We start from the raw sequence: 21,825 nt of genomic DNA, 5'->3' as shown, positions 1-21,825 counted from the left end.
ATGTATATTTTAATATAAATGAAGTCTTACTTAGTGGAGGATAACGGATAATGAAAAGGACCCCTTAAACTAGGTCTACATAAAACAGGAATCAGTATTTCATTGTTAATAGTGAAAAGACTTGACTGGGATTTTGTCTTGTGAAGTGAAACTGAAAGTTAAGAAAATAAGTTAATTTTATTTTTAACAATTTAATTTATACTTGCACTCTGGGTTTTTCAGTTTTGTTTTTTAAATTAACATAGAGTAAAATTGACTTTTGTATATGTGTGTGTACAGTTCTATGAATTTTTAACACACATATAGATTTATGTAACCACCATCACAATCAGAGTCAGAGCAGTTGAACCACCCCAAAAATCTCTCGTGATATCCTTTTGTAATCACACCCAAACCTATCCCTAACTCCTGGCAACTACCAGTCTATTTTCTGTCACTATAGTTATATCTTTTAGAGAATAGCATATGAATGAAATCATGTAGGATGTAATCTTTTGAGAATGGTATTTTTCATTCAACATAATGCCTTTGAGATTCTTCTAAGTTGTTGTATGTTGCATCTATCAATAATTCATGCCTTTTTAATTGCCAAGTAGTATACATTGTGTAGAGATACCACAGTTTGTTTATCCATTCACTCCCTAGAGGATATTTGAATGTTTTCAGTTTTTGGTGGTTTGACTAGAGCTGCTATGAACATTTATGTAAAGGTTTTTGTATGAGCATAAGTTTTCATTTCCCCAGTGTAAATACCTAGGAATGGGATTTCTGGGTCATATGGTAAGCAACTATTTAACTTTAACCTTAACTTTATAAGACCCTGTCAAACCATTTTCCAGAGTGGCTATTCCATTCCTTACCATACTTTTTATTGTCAGTACTTTTTTAATAGCCATTCTGATAGGTGTGTAGTGGTAGCTTATCATAACTTTAATTTGCATTTCTCAAATGACTAATGGTGAACATTTTTTCTTGTGCTTATTTGTCATCCATATGCCCTCTTTGGTTAATGGTCTGTTCATAAACAGTCTTTTGCCCATTTTTTAATTGGGTTGTTTGTTTATTTACTGTTGAGTTTTGAGAGTTCTTTATATATTCTACATACAAGTCCTTTGTCAGGTATCTGGCTTGTAAATATTTTCTCTCAGTCTGTAGTTTGTCTTTACATTCTTTTCACAGTGTCTTTTGCAAAGCAAAAGTTTTTAATTTTTATCCATTTTTATCTTTTATGGATCATGCTTTTGATGTCATGTCTAAGAATACTTTGCCTAACTGCAGGCGTGACAATATTGTCCTGTTTTCTTCTAAAAATTATATAGTTTTACATTTAGAATAAATCATCCATTTTGAGTTCATTTTTGTATAAAGTGTGAGGTGTTTTGTTTTTGCATGTGGATGGCCAATTGTTTCAACATAGTTTGTTGAAAAAACTGTCCTTTCTCCATTGAATTGCCTTTGTCAAAAATCAATTGTCTATATTTGTGTGGGTCTATTTCTGGACTCTGTTCAATTGACCTATGTGTCTATTCCTTTGCAAATAGATCACTGTCTTGAATACTGTAGCTTTATGGTAAGTCTTAAAATTGGGTAACAATTCCTCCAATTTTCTTCTTCTTTTTAAAAATTATTGTGTCTATTCTAGGTCCTTTGTCTTTACATATACATTTTAGAATAATCTTGTCTATATCTACAAAAAAAATCCTGCTGGGATTTTAATTAGAATTCCTTTAAATATATAGATGAATTTGGTGAGTCTTGAAATCCATGAATACAATATGTCTTTCCATTTATTTAGGTTGTCTTTAATTTCTTTCGTCAGCATTTTATAGTTTTCAGCATACAAATCCTATACATGTTTTTTTTTAAATTTATATTTGAGGCACCTATTGTAAAGGATAATGTTTTGTTTATTTCAATTTCTGATTGTTCATTGCTAGTGTATAGAAATGTGATTTGTTTTTGTGTATTGTTGTATTCTACAACCTTTCTAAACCATTAGGAGTTTTTTGGTAGATTTCTTGGTATTTTCTGTTTAGATGATCATGTTGTCTGTCAAAAGGGACTGTTTTCTTTCTTTCTTTTCCAGTTTGTGTGCCTTTTTATTCTTGATTTACTGCACTGTCTGGGATTTCCAAACAATGTTGAATAGGAGTGCTGAGAGAGGATATCCTTGTCTTGCTCCTGATCTTTTGGAAGAGCATTCAGTATTAAGCATGATATTAGCTATAGGTTTTGTAGATGCACTTTATAAGTTTGAGGAAGTTCTCTTCTACTCCTACTTTACTGAGAATTTTTATCATTAATGGATGGTATATTTTGTTAAATAGATTTTTTACATCTGTTGATAGAATCATGTGGTTTTTCTTTAGTCCATTGATTTTTGGATATTGAACCATCCTTGCATTTCCAGGATGTGGTCAAGGTGTATTATTCCTTTTTAAATTGCTAGATTTAAATTACTAGTATTTCACTGAGTATTTTTACATTTATTTTCACGAGGGATATTGGTCTGTAGTTTTTTTTGTGCTGTCTCTGTCTGGTTTTGATTTCAGAGTAATGCTGGACTCATAAAATGAGTTGGCAAGTGTTCCTTCCTGTTCTGTTTTTTTCAAAGATATTGTGTAGGATTGGTGGGTTTTTTTTCTTTAGTTATTTGGTACAATTTGCCAATGATGTGTCTCACATGGATTTCTTTCAATTTATTCTGTTTACAGTTTGCCGAGCTTCTTGAATTTCTAAGTATGTCTTTCACTAAATTTGCAAAGTTTTCGGCTATTGTTTCTTCAAATACACTTTCTGTTCCACATTCTCCTTTCCTTCCATGACTACAATGGCACCAACGTTAGACCTTTTGGTGTTATCCCATAGACCTATGAGGCTCTGTGTTTTTTAAAAAATTACTTTTCTGTCTGTTTTTCACACTGGATAAGTTCTCCCATCTAAGTACTCACCAGGCCTGACGCTGCTTAGCTTCCAAGATCAGAGGAGATCAAGTGCATTCAGGGTGGTATAGCTGTAGATCACGCAGGATAATTTCTTTTAATTTATCATCGACTTCATTGACTCTTTGCTTGGTCATCTCTACTCTGCTGTAGAGCCCATCCAATGAGTTTTTTAAAACATTTTGGTTATTGTATTTTTAAGTTCTAAAATTTCCATTTGGTTCTTCTTTATGTATTATGTTTCTTTGCTGAAACTTTCTATCTTTCTGTTTGTTTCAAAAGTGTTCCCCTTACTTTCAAGCATTTTTATAAAGCTTCTCTAAAGTCTTTGTCAGATATTTCCAACATGTGTCATCTCAGCATTGTCATATATTGATTGAATTTTTCCATGCAAGTTAGGTTGTTACTGGTTCTACCCAAACCAAGTAATTTTGGATTGGATCTTGGACATTTTGAATATTATGGGATTTTTGGTCTTGTTTCAATATAATGAGGAATGTTGATAGTTTTAAGAGGCAGTTGACCCATTTAGATTCAGACCACAAGTGGTCTTCTGTGGGCTGTGGTTTCAGTGTCAGTGCAATTTTCAAAGCCTTTGCAAACCTGTTTGGATTAGTCCCATGTGTACGCCACCTGTTGGCCAGTCTGGGACTTGGATAGTGGTCTATCTCTTCAGTTCTCAGTCTCTAGTTTAGTGTTTAGTGCTGTTTAGTGTCAGATCCATACTTGTGTAGCTCAGGGTGAGCCCAGGAGTTCTTAAACAACTTCATCGTGTTGCTTCTTGAACTGTTCCCTCTCTACGATCTCTTCAGTACTTCCCTGTTCATTGGGCCACTCATTTTCAGTGTCAGGAGCCAAGTAGCAGGAGGACAGAGAGAGAGAAAAAGCATCAGAGGCTCACCCCACCCTCTTGGAGCCACTGCTCCTCTGGTTGGAGAGGAAGGTTCCTGGCATTCAGAGTTTTAATTTCCTACTATTCCCCAACTACCACTGCTGCCACCACAGATTTGCTTCAGGCTGGCACACATGAGAACAGAAAAAAAGAAAAAGGAAGAAAAATGAGGGTTTCTATAGACTTTCTTGAGTTTTCAGAGACCCCTGTCTTAACTCTTCCAGTCAGAACTAGACTAGGATCATCCCTGGAATTCTCTCTGTCCACATTAATGGATGCTTCCAGGTTCCAGGCTGCATTTTGTCCACACCGGGGGATACTGGAGGAAAAAGAAATGCTAAACTCACCTGTGGTTCAGTAGTATTTGAATTCTGGTCTTCTTCCCCATTCCTCTTGCTACTCTTTATTTTTCAGAGTCCTCAAATAGCTTCTCCTGGTTTTTATAACTACCTTCAGTGGGAACAAGCTAGCATGTGTTTACTCCATCTTATCCAGAAAGGAAACCTCTCTATAGATTTTTTTTTTAATGAATAAAGAATGAAATCAGTGTTTGGTTTTGGGGACATAATTTTCCCTAAAAAAAATTTGTGATAGCACAATCCAACATCTGTTACTTCATGTTTTAACTTTCTAGCATAATCATAAAGGGGGTTGTTTTTTATAAAAAGTATACTTGGGCTTTATTTCTCCAAAAGGCTTACATTCTTTTGATATTCAAATAATTCTCTTTTCAAGTCCATTTCCTTCCATCATTTTTCATAATTCTCTCTTCCACCATTGTTGAATACTAACTGCATCAGATCCTCATTTATCTGAAGCTTCCAATATGATGTGAGTAGTCCTTCACCATTTTCTTTGTCTTTAGGAAATGCTGATCCTTATGACATTTTTGCTTATTCACTTTGTTGATTTGCATTGTACTTTCAGCTGTTTGCATCAGACAATTAGGAAGAGATTGACCTACAAAGAAAGAAATCAACATGTTCAGTAGGGAGAGATACTAATGTTAAGTAAGGGATACTGTTTTGATGGATAATGAATTTTCCTTGCAATTTTTTTTATTGTCGTAAAATACACATAACATAAAATTTACCATCTTAGCTATTTTTAAGTATATAGTTCAGTGGTATTAAATACATTCATAATGTTGTGCAACCATCACCATCATCCATCTCTTTAACTCTTTTCATCTTGTAAAACTGAAACTCTAGGGGCTGGCCCCGTGGCCGAGTGGTTAAGTTCGCGCACTCCGCAGCAGGCAGCCCAGTGTTTCGTTAGTTCGAATCCTGGGCGCGGACATGGCACTGCTCATCAGACCACGCTGAGGCAGCGTCCCACATGCCACAACTGGAAGAACCCACAATGAAGAATACACAACTATGTACCGGGGGGCTTTGGGGAGAAAAAGGAAAAAATAAAATCTTAAAAAAAAAAAAACAAACAAACTGAAACTCTATACCCATTAAATGATAACTCCCCATTTTCCCTTCTCCCCAGCCCCTGGCAACCATTCTATTTTCTTTCGCTATGATTTTGACTACTTTAGGTACCTCATATAAATGGAATCATACAGTATTTGTCTTTTTGCAACTGGCTTATTTCACTTAGCATAATATCCTCAAGCCTCGTTCATGTTGTAGCATGTGTTAGAATTTCCTTCCTTTTTAAGGCTGAATAATTTTCCATTGTATGTAGACAGAGGAAAAATCTTATAAGTGCTCAGTTCAGTGATGAATTTTTTCCCATTATTTTATTAAGGTCATAATGGGTTATAATAAGGTTATAACATTGTGTAATTTCAGGTGTACATTATTATTTATCAGTTTCTATGTAGACTGCTTCGTGCTCACCACCAATAGTCTAATTTTTATCTCTCACCATACATGTGTGCCCCTTTACCCCTTTCACCCACCCCCCAACCCCCTTCCCCTCTGGTAACCACTAATCTGTTCTCTTTATCCATGTATTTGTTTGTCTTCCACATATGAGTGAAATCAGGCAGTGTTTGTCCTTCTTTCTCTGTCTGGCTTATTTTGCTTAATATCATACCCTCAAGGTCTATCCATGTTGCTGAAAATGGGACGATTTTGTCTTTTTTATGGCTAAGCAGTATTCCATTGTATGTGTATATATGTATATACACACACCCCACATCTTCTTTATCCCCTTATCCATTCATCAGTTGGAGGGCACTTGGGTTGCTTTTGCATCTTGGCTGTTGTGAATAATGCTGCCATGAACACAAGAGTGCATAAATCTCTTTGAATTGTGATTTCAAGTCCTCATATAGCCAATAAGAGGTTACTCTCCAAAATATATAAAGAACTCATACAACTCAACAAGACAAAAACAAGCAACCCAAACAAAAAATGGGTGGAGGATCTGAACAGACATTTTTCCAAAGAAGAAATACGCATGGCCAACAGACACTTGAAAAGATATTCAACATCACTAATTATTAGAGAAATACAAATCAAAACTACAGTGAGATATCACCTCACAGCTGTCAGAATGGCTATAATTACCATGACAAAAAATAGCAAATGTTGGAGAGGTTGTGGGGCAAAGGCAACCCTCATATACTGCTGGTAGGAATGCAAACTTGTGTAGCCACTATGGAAAACAGTATGGAGATTTCTTAAAAAATTAAAAATAGGGGCCAGCCCGGTGCGAGGTGGTTAGGTTTGCAGGTTTGGATCCCGATTGTGGACCCAGCACCACTTGACAAGCCATGCTGTGGTGGCATGACACATAAAATAGAGGAAGATTGGCACAGATGTTAGCTCAGCAACAATCTTCCTCAAGGAAAAAGAGGAAGATTGGCGACAGATGTTAGCTAAGGGCCAATATTCCTCACAAAAAAAAAGAAAAAAATTAAAAATAGAAATAACCTGAGTGATGAATATTTTTAATGTTATAACTTTTGCTCCCTATGTAGCTTCATGAATTTTGGAACTTGGGTAATGACTATTCTTAATAACAAAGATTCCCCCCTTTCACTAAAAAAAAGAACAAAAAAATAGAGACTTTGCTCCTAATTCCCCAATAAATATTTTACAGTGTTTCTTAGTCTCCTTTATATGTGCATTTTGATGTGGCAGTCATCTCAATGTAAAAAATTTTAGGGGCCAGCCCCGTGGCGCAGCGGTTAAGTGCGCATGTTCTGCTTTGGCGGCCCGGGGTTTGCCGGTTCAGATCCCGGGTGTGGACATGGCACCGCTTGGCACGCCATGCTGTGGTAGTCATCCCACGTATAAAGTAGAGGAAGATGGGCACAGATGTTAGCTCAGGGCCAGTCTTCCTCAGTGAAAAGAGGAGGATTGGCAGCAATTAGCTCAGGGCTAATCTTCCTCAAAAAAAAATTAATCTTTTTTCACTTAACATTGTGTCTTAAACCATTTTTCATTGTTGCTGTATAATTTTTATAAACATCATTTTTGACAGTTGTAGAATTATGAGGAGAACTCTTCTAAACAGACATACAAAAACTACTAGGTAATAACATCAAAGTGTTGAGTTCTACTCTGCTACCTGAGGCCTCTGTGAAGCTATAAAAGAAGAGTAGGACTTTATTAAATACAATCATATATCAAATACTGAATGAACTTCTATAGACAAGGTCCCATGCTAGACACTAGGATATAAACATGATTAAACTATTCTTTGTCCTCACAGAACTTGAGCTTAAATGAGGAGGCAGAAGCAAGTAAATAAGTACAACAAAGGAAAAAACACTGTAAAGGTTTCATAGAAGTGCCCTTTGAAGAGAGAGTAAATGTTTCCCTGTCAGGGCTTAGAACAGAGTGGTGCATTGAGGGAAGTATACGTAATTCAGTATTTCAGGGGATTGGGTCATAGATCTATTCTCACTGACACTGAATAGTTTACAAGACATATTGTTAAGTGCAAAAAAGAAGTTGAAAAACAATGTGATGATATGATTCCAGTTATGTGAGAAAAGCAAAACCGTATTAGTGTGCATACATATGTATATATAAACACAGCAAAAGTTATGACAGGACATATACCAAACTGGTAACAGTGGGGAGGAGAGTGGATGCAGAGGTGGAGATATTAAGGAAGACTCCATGTATAGCTTATATCTTTTAGGAGATTGTTTTCAATTATTATGTGTGTTATTAAATATAATAAGGAAATAATAATGAATACGTAAATGATGGACCCTTGATACAATGGAACATTACTCAACCCTGTAGATATCATTCTGTAAGTCAGTAATTTGCAAACATTCTTTAGATTTGGAACCCTTTTTTCAAACAATTATATTAAGTCCAAGTTTTTGAGAAAGCAGAGCTATTTTGTTTCTAAGTGAGGCTGGAGGACCTGGAGATTTTGATTTCTGTGTTTCTTTCTGTAAATAAAGAGATCTGGAATGCTATATATAGATCCTGGAGTGTTAACAATTACATGTGCTGAGAGATGAGATTATAAATGTTTTAAATGTTCCTGATTTTGATTATATATTTTAATTTATCTATAAGAAACAAATGTTAGTTATAGTTAGGAGATGATTTCTTTGTAGAAAATAATTAACATTGGGGCTAAATGATGAATTGGGCACTCTCCTGCATTGATGAGGAGAATATAACTTGAGACATCTGTTTTGGAAAGAGATTTAGTATCATATGTCAAGAGTCTATGAGAATGACCATATCCTTTGACCTAGTAATTCTACTTCTAAAAATATGCCCTGTGAAAGGACCCAAGAAACTTACATAAAAATATGCTTATCTGAGCATTATTTATAATCAGAAATTAGAAATGACTTAATATCTTATATTCCATTTGATGAAATACTGTGAAGGTCATAAAATAATATTCAAGAGAATTTTTGAATTACATTGGAAAAGGCTTGATAAGGAAAAGCCTCTTCTCAACGTCAACCACATGGAGTGAACAGTATTTTTACTTCTGTTGCCATAGATTAGTTTTGCTTCTGCTTGAACTTTATATGTACTCTTTTGTGTTTCTCTTCTTTCACTCAGTATAATGTCTTTCAGATTTACCATATTGTTGCATGTATCAGTACTTTGTTCTTTTTTTATTACTGTATAGTATACCACAATTTATCCATTCTTCTGTTGATATCCATTTGAGTTATTTCCAGTTTGAGGCTATTATGAATAAAGCCTTTGAGGCTATTATGAATAAAGCTGCTGTTAGCATTCTTGTTCATATCTTTTGGCGAACATATGTACTCATTTCTCCTGGGTAAATATTAGGAGTGGGATTGCTGTGTCATATGGTAAATATGTTTAACTTTACAAGAAGTTGGCAAACTGTTTTCCAAACTGTACCAATATACGTTTCCACCAGCAATGTACTGGAATTCCAGTTGCTCCATATCCTTGCCAGTGCTTGATATTTATAATCTTCGATTTTAACCATTATGGTAGATATAATAGTGATGTCACATTGTGGTTTTTGTATATGTTTAAGTGCTTTTGGTTTTAATGTTCATACCTTTTGAACCAATAATTCCACTTTTGGGACATTTTCCTAAGGATGTAATCTGAAATCCAGAAATAACTTATATGTACCTATATGTTCTTTGCTGCATACCTTATAATAGCCAAATGTGAGAAATAACCTAAATGTCAGGTATTAAGGAAATAGGTACGTATATATTTATAGTGGTAAAATATACAGCCATTCAGAGTTTTCTTATAGTATAATAAAGGCAGGATACAAAATTGTACATAGAATATGGTATTAACTATAGAATAATATGTGTATTAAAATAGACCAGCAATACTTCTCCCCAAAAAATTTTATTTTAAAGAATACTGGAAGGAAATAACCAAAATATCTTTGCGTGGTACTACTATGTAATTTTTTTCCTATCCTTATGTATTTTTTCTAATGATCATGTGACCATTTTAGAATAGCACAAAATATAAGTAAACTTTATTTATTTATTTTTAAACTCAATTTTTTCTAAGTATTCTAGATTTTATGTTCTATAATGCTTTCTCCCTATGTAATCTTTTCTGAAAAATTGCTCTCTTGGGTTTCTTTAAATATTTCATTTCTGCTACTGTTTTGACTCTCAAATTATGAATTGTATGATAAAAACACTCTTATGTTGTTTCTTCTTCTGAACATCTGACGTTCCAACATCCAGTCCAGAACAGAAGATAAAATAGAGCGATTCAAGAAAGCGGTTGAGTACTATTCAGTCACAACCAAACTCTCTTCGCTGCCAGTGGGTCCCTCTTCCTTTCTAGGTAAGGCTTCCATCTGCCCCCGAGCTGCTCTGTCCATAGGGGAAACTAAGTTACTCAGGAACTCCTGGGCCAGAGTGGAATCATTTGTTTGTATTCTCCTAGAAGTCATTCCTGTTTGGTAGACATTCTTCTGTTGATTTCCATGTAATAAGACAGGTTACATGAGACAGGGTCCTGATTTCTTGAGTTTATAGATGGGGTCCAATGCCATTTCCTTAAATTGGGCTTCTTTTGAGGCTAACCTCCATTGTGGCCTGGTATATGTAAAATAGCCCTGTCTTTGGCATCAGGCCTGAGTCTGAATTCCACCTCTCCTGCTTACTAGCTGTGTGATCTTGGCAAGTCACATTTGCATGAAATGTGGCTCATGATACCTACTTTATAGGGTTGTTATCAGACGAAATAATTTATGTAAGGTTCTTGGCATGGCACATAGTTACTGTTCAATAAATTGTAACTTATTTGTTAATAATAATTTTTCAGGTGATGCGGGGTTAGCAGAATGTAACACGGTAGAATTATTAGGATTGGCTGAAGTATAGCCCTTTCTCTTGGCTTCAGGTTTTCGGAATAATCGGCTTGGAAATCCTCCCCTTCCACGAAATCAGATGGGCACTATCTCTGCTGGAAAGCCTATGGTAATATCTTTTAAGAGGCCTGAGACTATTTGTTAGCATTAGACTCAGACTGCTTCCTGACTTTTGTAATATGAGTTAAGGAATTAGAGTGATTCAATGTTATCAGAATGTCAAGGCTATATACACCTATGTCACATTCTCATCCTGAGGCTGGCAGACTATGTAAAGAAAGTATCCAAATCAGTAACCACTAGGGCATTGTGAAGATGGATTAGCTAATGTCAAAGAATGGTTCTAGGAGACATGGATTGATCCATTGTCCTGCCTCTGGAGAATTCTGTCCATACATCACTGTTAGAATTATTTCTTGTTATTCTCAGTAGATTCTTTGTATCCCAACTATCCCTGCTACTGGCATCATCCACTATGTTACAACTTCTGAAGGAACCGTCTTGGAGCCTGGTAAAATGTTAAATAGCTTTTCTGTCTGTTTTTATCCTTTAGTTTTCTCACCATGTGCCCCAGAAAATGAAATATCCACCACCATTCCCAGTGGGACCCAACTCCTCTCTTCTCTTCTCCTCCCATGCTTTGGGGGAATCCCATGCTTTTTCTGAGGATCCTGTGCTGCAGGACAGCCCCTTTGCCAATTGGGCTGTCTCTTATGACTCCTCTGCATCTCAGTTTCCCAATTACCTGACTTCCAAAGCCTCACCTCCTTTGGGACCAGACTCTTCCCACTCCTCTTCCTCTGATGGTGATGAACCAAATGGAGCCAGCTCTGAGTAAGTATCTGTATAGGCACCCAACAGAACAGACTTCTGAAGCATCTGTATTCTTTTGCTGGTACCTCGGTAGGGGTGTGAGGAAGGGTATGTTTCTGGCTTTTCTCTGTGGCTCTTTGCTTTTAAGCAAAGTAGGAAATTTCTCTCTATGCTTGGCCAATTCGTGCTCATTTTGACTTGTACAGGTGGTAATTTTCAGCTAGCCAGACCACTGAGGTAAAAGGAAGCATAGCGGCTGGTTAGGGAAGCCCTGGTATAGTTGTGCTACATATCATGGCTGTCATTTCTCAATTTGGGAGGGGAGTAGATTGAACGTAAAAACAAATGAAAGTAATTTATATAGAGTTGAAGTATTAAAACAGTTGAGTAGTAACTAAATAACTTTGTAACTAATGCTTAGCAACTAAAACAGGGTTCTGAGGATTAAAACAGTAGAATTTCATACTAGCTCATTTGTTCTTAGATTATTACTCCAAGCAGATTATTCCTGGGAAACAGAGCTGCTTTGAGGTTTCAATTGTAATACACTCTTAGAACATAAGCAGACTCTAAATATGGCCTTTTACAAGGTGTAAAGGATTCTGAATGGTTCCCATGACTTTTGATCCCTTTGATTTGTGTCAGATGAAAGAACCCAGGAGGGCAGTGATGGCCACTGAGAGGAAAATCAGGTCCAATGCTAACCTAGTGTCCTGACTTCCAGAGCATTTGTAAGATTCCTTGGGATCAGAACAGACATCTTGAGTTGGAATATCTTTATCAACCTCCTTTTTCTCTTCTGCATTGTCTTTCTCGATTTTTTAGTCACATCACAGAAACACTTCAGCAGCAGCCTGGGTGGGAGGATCCAAGTGGTGACAGAGGGTCCTGGGTACAGCCCATTGATGCTGGAGTTTCAGATGCCAGCCTGGGTGATGGTGAACCCCACATCCCATCTCTGCTGTCTATGTCTACAAGGAACCACATGGACATTACCATTCCACCCTTACCTCCAGTAGCTCCAGAAGTCTTGCGAGTTGCTGAACACAGACACCGAAGGGGTCTTATGTACCCATATATCTACCATGTCCTCACTAAGGTGAGAGAGCACATTAGCACCTATCTCCCTGCTCTTAACACTATACTTCACACTTCCTAGAACCGTAAATTACCAGAGAAAATTCTGATCATTAGTGTCTGAAGGCAGATAAAAGCAGACCAAGTGTACTGGGACCCCTCATTGTATAAGGGCCTCAGGTGAGGCAAGACCAACAGGGAGATGGGACTGTGCAGTAAATGAGGCCTTGAGAAGAGAAATGTGATCGTGAGATTTCGGAGAAGATAATGCACCAAGTTCGTGGACTCTGGTCTAGGGATGGACATAATCTAAGAAGAGGCTTTATGCCCTTGTTACTTACCTCCTCCTCTGCTTCTCCAGAGCTGTTCTCCATCAGTATTACCATATAAATCCATCCCCACCAAAATGTCTAAGATAGACTTTGCCCGTTTAGTCAGCTATAGTCAGTCATAGCAGAGACTTTAAAAATAGAACATAGCTTTTAAGCTGGCTATGGTCAGCTGGGCTTGTTACAGCTTCTTTTTAGTCTGAAACTCTGTCTGAATACAAGTAGAAAATTTAGCAGCTAGGCTACAGAGGCTACAGTTCACTACTGGTTCTTCTCAGCTCAATTCCAAACCTTGAGGTAACTTATTTTCTTCTTTCCCCTGAACCATTTTCTTCTTAGGGTGAGATTAAGATCCCTGTATGTATTGAAGATGAGTGTAACATGGAGCTGCCTCCAGCTGCTCTCCTGTTCCGGTCAGCTCGTCAATATGTATATGGGGTCCTTTTCAGTCTGGCAGAGACACAGCGGAAAATGGAACGCCTGGCCATACGACGGCGGCTGCCTGTGGAAGGTAAGTGTAGTTCTGGCTTTGACAGTTCTCTCATAGCTTGACATAGAGCAAAAATGTCTGTGTAAGCACATCATACTTTTGGTTATGGAGCAGTCTTTAGGAAAATGCATAATTCACTAGAATACATATTGATATGGAAAATGCATTAACTTAAGCCCCAGTTCTTTAATCATTAAGCATTCAGAGTGATTACTATTTATAAGAACCATGTTGGACTTTGGGAATGTAGAAGTATATCTGACACAGTGTTTCTTCCTCAGTGAGGTTTTGTTTTGGGATTTGATCCTGTAGGTAGTTGGAACCATTGAGATGTTTTAAGCTGCAGTGACATGGTCAAATTAGTGTGTTCAAAAGAACCCTCTAGATTTCTGCTTCTGGGAAGATGAAGTAAATATACTTTTCCCTATTCCTCCTGCTAAATACAACTAAAAGCCCAGGATATGATATATAAAAGAATCACAAGACACTCTAGAACATGAAGAGAAGAAGGCAGACTACCTAAGGACCTTGGGATCCAAGAAATGACACAGAGGTGAGTCAGTTCCCTGGGTTTTCTTTTTGCCTCATATATCGCAGACTGGGTGTGGGACAAGCTGGCGGCCCAGAAACACCAACAGGTGCAGACCGATAAAAGCCCCAAGAGGCCAAGGCAAGCACTTGTGTTCTGACATCAGCTGTGCTTCAAGGGTGGTGAGACTGCAGAACCGCAGCCATGACTGAGGCTGATGTAAATCTGAAGGCCTACCTGGTCACAGATGCCCACCTCACCAAGAAACTATTGGACCTTGTTCAGGAGTCTTGTTAACTACAAGCAACTTCAGAAAGGAGCCAGTGAAGCCACTAAAACCCTCAACAGAGGCATCCTCGAGTTCATTGTGATGGGTGCAGACACCAAGCCCCTGGAGATCATCCTGCACCTCCTGCTGCTGTGTGAAGACAAGAATGTGCCCTTTGTGTTTGTGCACTCCAAGCAGGCCCTGGGTTGGACCTGTGAGATCTCTAGGCCTCTCATTGCCTGTTCTGTCACCATCAGAGAAGGCTCACAGCTGAAGCAGCAGATCCAATCAATTCAACAGACCATTGAAAGACTCTGTCTAAACTAGTGGCCTCTGCTACACTCTCCCTGTTAACTCCTCCCCCAGAGGTTGTGTATCATAATGTCTGTGTTAGCAAGTAGTATTTCCAGCTACCTTCTATTGCTATAAAATATTGTGATACTAAAAAAAAAACCCCAAGAAAAGCCTCTTCTTTCTAGCCAAAGGACCCAAAAGGAACAACCTAGCAAGCAGAAAATTTTTAGATAATAACCACTCTACTCCAGGCAAACATCACAGAAAAACTGTGGCCCACCTATATCCCCACCAGCAAAGGCTGAATGAAGAGCCTAGACTTCTACTCTTGCCAGACTGTAACAAGGTGCCTCACTTGCCCCTGCTGGGGAGGTGTCAGACAATACCAAGTGAGGAGTCTTCACCCACTAGAGTGATGTCAGAAAAAGACCTGCTAAAACACAAGATTTACATAAGATCCAGAGTCTTTAAAATAATACCCCAAATGTCCAGGTTTCAACTTAAAATCCTTCATTATACCAAGAACCAGAAAGATTTCAAACTGAGATCTCAAACTGACTGAGGAAAGAAGATCAATAGATGCCAACATTAAGATGACACAGATGTTTGAATTACCTAACAAGGATTTTAAAGCAGTCATCATAAAAATGCTTTGACAAACGATTCTGAACATGCTTGATACAAATTAAAAATAGAAAGTCTTAGCAAAGAAATAGAAGACATAAAGAACACATGGAAATTAAGAACTAAAAAACACAATAACTGAAATAAAATACTCAATAGATGGGTTAAACAGAAGATTGGAGACAGCAGATGAAATAATCAGTGAACTTGGGGACAGAAGAATAGAAATTACCCAATCTGAATAACAGAGAGAAAATAGACTGAAAAAATGAACAGGGACCAGTGGAACTGTAACAAAAAATCTAATATTTGTGTAATCAGAGTCCCAGAAGGAGAAGAGAAACAGGGTGGGACTATAAAAGTATTCAAAGAAATAATGGCTGGAATAGTCCCAAATTTGGCAAAAGATGTAAGCCCACAGATTCAAAAAGCTGGGTGAATTATAAACAGTGTAAGCCCAAAGAAACCCATGCCAAGGTATATCATGGTCAAACCTTTGAAAACTAAAGACAGAAAAATTATTGAAAGCAGCCAGGGAGAAACAATGCTTTACCTATAGGGGAAAAATAATACAAATAACAGCTATCCTCTCATAAGAAGCCATGGAGTCCAGAGGGAAGTAGCATAATATTTTCAAGAGCTGGAAAAAAAGAATTGTCAACTCAGAATTCTATCAAACAAAAATATCCTCCAGGAATGAAGAGGGAATCAAGAAATTCTCAAATGAAGGAAAATTAGGATAATTTTTCACAAGCAGACCTACCCTAAGATAGTTCTCTACACAGAAAGGAAATGATAAAAGGAGGAATCTTGGAACTTCAGGAGGGAGGAAAAAACAATAGAAAGAACAAAAATATTGATAAATACAGTAGACTTTCCTTCTTCTCTTGAGTTTTCCAAATTATGCTTCACAATTGAAGCAAAAACTATGACACTGTTTAGTGTGGTTTTCAATGTCTGTAGAGAGAATGTTTAAGACAATTATAAATGGGGGAGGGTAAAGGGACATAACAAAGGTCACATTTCTACACTTCCCTTGAACTGGTAAAATGTCAACACCAGTAGACTGTGATAAGTTATGTATATATAATGTAATACCTATAAAATGCACTGAAAAAGCTATACAAAGAGATACACTCAAAAACACTACAGATAAATCAAAATAAAATTCTAAAATAAGTTCAAGTAACCCATAGGAAGGGAAAAATAAGAAAGCAGAGATATGAAAAACAGCGAGAACAAGCAGAAAAAAAAATGACAGACTTAAGCACTAACATATCAATAATTACATTAAATGTAAGTAGTCTAACTATGCCAATTAAAATACAGAGATTGACAGGCTGGATAAAAAACATGACCCAACTATATGCTGTCTACAAAAAATTCACTTCAAATATAAATGATATAGGTAGGTTGAAAGTAAAAGGATGAAAAATGGTATACCATGAAAATATTAATCAAAAGAAAGGGGGAATGGCTATATTAATGCAACATAAAGTAGACTTCCGAGCAAAAACATTACCAGAGACAGAGAGGGACATTACATATTGGTCAATCCACCAAGAAGACATAGCAATCCTAAATATGTATCACCAAACAAAAGAGCCACAAAGTATATGATGTAGCAACTGATAGAACTTAATGAGAAATAGACATATTCACAATTATAATTAGAGACTTCAAGTCCCCTCTCAATAATGGGTATAAGAACTAGACAGAAAATCAGCAAGAATGTAGAACTCAACAACACCATCAATGAATAGGATCTAATTAACTCTTAGAGAACTCACGAGAGCACAATACACTTTTTTTTCACAGGCCTACAGAACATGTGCCATGATAGATCATATCCTGGACCATAAAACAAACTTCAGTAAATTTAAAAGAATTGAAATCATACAAAGTATATTCTCAGACCACTATGGAATCAAACTAGAAATCAACAACAGAAAGATAACAGGAAAATCTACAAATACTTGGAAAATAACAAAGTACTTGTATATAATGCATGGGTCAAAGAGGAAGTCTCAAGGGAAAGAAAGAAATATATGGAACTAAATGAAAATAAAAACACAGCATATTAAAATTCGTGAGATAGAGCTAAATAATTGCTGAGAGAGAAATTTATAGCACTAAATGCTCACATTAAAGACAAAAAGTCTCTAATCAGCCATCTAAACTTTTACCTCAAGAAACAAGAAGAGGAGAAAGCTAAACCCATGACAAACCAAAAGGAGGAAATAACAAAGGCAAGAGCAGAAATCAATGAAATTGAAAACAGAAAAACAATAGAGAAAAATCAATAGAACAAAAACATGGTTCTTTGAAAAGAACAATAAAATCGACAATCTTCTAGCAAGAAAGAAAAAAATAGAGAAGAGGCAAATTACTAACATCCATAATGAGTTATCACCTCACACCTGTCAGAATGGCTGTTATCAAAAAGACAAGCGATAACAAGTGTTGGTAAGGATGTGGAGAAAAGGGAACCCTCCTGCACTGTTGGTGGGAATGTAAATTGGTGCAGCCACTATGGAAAACAGTATGGAGGTTCTTCAAAAAATTAAGAATAAAACTACCATATGATCCAGCAATTCCACTTCTGAGTATTTACCCAAAGAAAACAAAAACACTAATTTGAAAAGATAAATGCACCCCTATATTTGTTGCAACATTATTTGCAATAGCCAAGATGTGGAAGCAACCTAAGTGTCCATTGATAGATGAATGGATAAAGAAGATGTATATAGGGGCCGACCTGGTGGCACAGCGGTTAAGTGCGCATGTTCCGCTTCCGTGGCCCAGGGTTCACCGGTTCGGATCCCGAGTGCGGACGTAGCTCCGCTTGGCAAGCCATGCTGTGGCAGACATCCCACATATAAAGTAGAGGAAGATGGGCATGGATGTTAGCTCAGGGCCAGCCTTCCTCAGCAAAACGAGGAGGATTGGCAGCAGATGTTAGCTCAGGGCTAATCTCCCTCAGAAAAAAAAAAAAGATGTATTTATATATACAATGGACTATTAGCCACAAAAAAGAATGAAATCTTGCCATTTGTGACATCATGGATGGACCTAGAAGGCATTATGCTAAGCGAAATAAGTCAGAGGAAGACAAATACTGTATAATTTTACTTATATGTGAAATCTAAAAAACAAAACAAATGAACAAACAAAACAGAAATAGATTCATAGATACAGAGAAAAAACTGGTGGTTGCCAGAGGGGAGTGGGGTGGGGGGTTGGGCAAAATAGGTGAAAGGGATTAAGAGGTACAAACGTTCAGTTATAAAATAAGTAAGTTACAGATATATAATGTACAGCATAGGGAATATAATCAGTAATATTGTAATAACTGTGTATGGCGATAGATGGTTACTAGACTTATTGTGGTGATCATTTCATAATGTATATAAATGTAGAATCATGATGTTGTACACTTGAAACTGACATAATGTATGTCAACTATACTTCAATAAAGGAAGAAAAAAAAGAAGGACAGAATATCACCACAGAGCCTGCAGACATCAAAAGGATTGTATGGGAATACTGTAAACAGCTCTACATAAATTTGACAACTTAGACAAAATAGACCAATTTCTCAAAATATACAGACTACCACAACTCATCTAATATAAAATAGATAATTTGAATATCCCTATAAATATTAATGAAATTTAATTTAAAACTTCCCTAAAAAGGAATCTGACTCAATTGGTTTCACTCGAGAATTCTCCCAAATATTTAACAAAGAATTAACATCAATTCTACACAGTCCTTTTCAGAAACAGAAGAGAGAACACTTCCCAACTCATTCTATGAAGCCAGTATTGCCCCAATATTAAAATCAGATATAGAGAGTACATAAAACAACTCTTCAGACTGATATCCCTCATCAGTATTGATGTAAAAATTCTTAACAAAACATTAGTCAATAGAATTCAGCAACATATAAAAAGAATTATACACCATGGCCAAGTAGGGTTTATTACATGGTTGTAAGGGTGGTTCAATATTTGAACAATCAAGCAATGTAATCCACCATATAAACAGGCTAAATAAGAAAAATAACATGATCATCTCAATGGATGCTGAAAACATTTGACAAAATTTGACAATTCATGATTAAAAAACTCAGAAAGCTAGGAATACAGGGAATTACTTCAGCTTGATAAAGAACATCTACAAAAATCCTACAGCTAACATTATACTTAATCGTGAAAGACTGAATGTTTTTCTCCTAAAATCAGGAACAAGGCTAGGATGTCCGCCCTTACCAGTGCTCTTCAATAGTACTGGAAGTTCTAGCCAGCACAGGAAGGCAAGAAAACAAAATAGAAGGCATACAGATCAGAAAAGAAGAAATAAAACTGTCCCTAATTGCAGATGACACATAGTCTATGTAGAAAACCTCAAGGAATCTACAACAAAACTCCTAGAAGGATATAAAATAAACATACAGAATTTAATTGTATTTCTCTATACTAACAAGGAATATGTGGAACTGAAATAAAAAATGCAATACCATTTACAGTCCCTCCAAAGAAAGTGAAATACGTAGGTATAAATTTAACAAAAAATGCTCAGGATCTGTATGCTGAAAATTACAAAATGCTGATGGAAGAAAGCAATGGAGACCTACGTAAATGGAAAGACATAAATGTCCATGAATTAGAAGACTCAACATAATAAAGAATCCTCTCCAAATTGATACACATATTTAACACAATTTCTATCCAAATCCTGCCAGGATTCTTTGTAGATATAAACAAGATTATTCTAATATTTATATGGAAAGACAAAGGAACTAGAATAGCTAAAACATTTTTGAAAAAGAATAATAAATTGGGAGCAATCACTTTACCTGATTACAAGATTTATCATGTAGCTATTATAATTAAGACTGTGTGATATTGGCAGTGGTGTAAACACATAGATCAATGGAACCTAATAGGGAACCCAGAAATAGCCTCATACAAGTACAGCCAAGTGATTTTTGACAAAGCTGCAGAAGCACTTCATTGCAGGAAGGCTAGTCTTTTTAACAAATGGTGCCAGATCAATTGGACATCTGTAGATGAACAAGTACCACATATCTAGATTAATATCTAAAATATATGAATAACTCAAAACTGAACGTTATAAAAACAATCTAGTTAGAAAATCATCAAAATACATGCTCAGACATTTCACTGAAGAAATTTACATATGGCAAATGAAGACATGGAAAGATGTTCAGCATCATTAGCCATTACAGAAGTGCAAATTAAAACCACAATGAAGTATCACTACATACCTATCAGAATGGCTAAAATAATGGTGAGGATACCACATGCTGAATTGGATGTGGAGAAACTGGATCACTCATAAATTTGCTGGTGGGAATGTAAAAGGGTAGCCCTGCTCTGGGAAGTAATTTGGCCATTCATTTCAAAACTAAAAATAGACTTACCATACAACTCAGCACTTAGTCTTTTGGGCATTTATCCCAGAGAAATGAAGACTTATTTTCATGCAGGAAGTTGCACACAAAGCTTTATTCATAAGAGCCTCAAACTGGAAACAGCCCAAACATCATTTAAAAGGTGAGTGGTTAAACTGTGGTACATCCATACCATGGAATACTACTCAACAAAAAAAGGAATGAATTATTGATACATGCAACAACATGAATGGATCTTAAAGGCATTATGCTGAGTGAAAACGCCAGTCTCAAAAGGTCACATACTGTATGATTCCATTTATATAACATTCTCAAATTGACAAAATTATAGAGATGGAGAACAGATTAGTGGTTGCCAGGAATTACAGATAGTGCTGGAGGACGTTGAGTGTGACCATATAAGGGGTAGCAGAAGGGAGATCTTTGTGGTTATGGAGTAGTTCTATATCTTGATTGCAGTAGTGGTTACACAAATCTAAACATGGCAGAGAACTATATACACAATTATACCACTGTCAATTTCCTAGCTTGGATATTGTATTATAATTATTTTAGACATAACCATTGGGGAAAACTGGGTAAAGGATACATAGGACCTCTCTCTACTATCTTTACAACTCCTGTGAATCTATAATTATTTCAAACTAAAAAGTTTTCTAAAAAGAGCACTCTAGTGATTGTGGAGCCTGGGTGTGAGGGCTACCGGACGCAATGAAGACAGGGACAACACTCTGGAGACTCTTGTCAGGTGAAAGATGAGATCTGAACTTCTACAATATTTGGTGTGATGAAGAAAAGAGGACAGATATAAGGGCTGATAAGGTAATAGAATCATCAGGACCTTGGGAACAACCAGATGTGTAGGAGGTGAAGGAGAGCAAAGATTCTAGAATGACTTCCAGGTTTCTAGCTTGGGTATTTGAGTAGATGCTAGACGTCTTAAGTGAAAGAAGCCACAACTCAGGAGCCTGAGATATACTAAAAGTAGACAGCAGCTGTGTTTTCCTTGTCTGTTACACCTTCCTAAATCTAAAAGATGTTGATTTTTGAGAATTTTGTGAAATTCTTTAAAGTCTTTTGGGGTGTCCTGTAGTCTGTTATGAAGCCAGGTATTTCACATATTTCCTCCTTGAACTTCTTTCTTTGCCTAGCCTGGTACATCTACTTAAGAAATGTGTTTTAAAGTAATTAAGAACTGTGTGACATTGAGCCTTGGTTTCTTCATCTCAAAAATGAGCACTATGTTTTGTGATAATATAGTCATAATACTTCTGTCTCAGGATTGTTCTGAGGAATAAATGGAATTTACATTTATGTGTAAAGTACTTAACTCAAATGAAGCATCCAAAA

At 36.5% G+C, this 21,825-nt stretch overlaps 1 protein-coding gene across 1 annotated transcript in view; it reads left to right on the top strand.

The window, feature by feature from the left end:
* Positions 1-21,825, top strand: part of FAM120C (family with sequence similarity 120C) — a 99,443-nt gene that overhangs the window by 27,942 nt on the left and 49,676 nt on the right. Inside the window, exons 5-9 of the mRNA XM_046673066.1 lie at positions 9,980-10,082; positions 10,644-10,720; positions 11,165-11,445; positions 12,250-12,523; positions 13,170-13,341. Coding sequence (XP_046529022.1) covers positions 9,980-10,082; positions 10,644-10,720; positions 11,165-11,445; positions 12,250-12,523; positions 13,170-13,341 — 907 coding nt within the window. The remainder of the gene's footprint in view (positions 1-9,979; positions 10,083-10,643; positions 10,721-11,164; positions 11,446-12,249; positions 12,524-13,169; positions 13,342-21,825) is intronic.

Source organism: Equus quagga, chromosome 10 (genome assembly GCF_021613505.1).
Source record: "Equus quagga isolate Etosha38 chromosome 10, UCLA_HA_Equagga_1.0, whole genome shotgun sequence".
NCBI lineage: Eukaryota > Metazoa > Chordata > Mammalia > Perissodactyla > Equidae > Equus > Equus quagga.
Note: the sequence above shows the minus strand (reverse complement) of the source record. Positions and strands in the feature narration are given on the sequence as shown.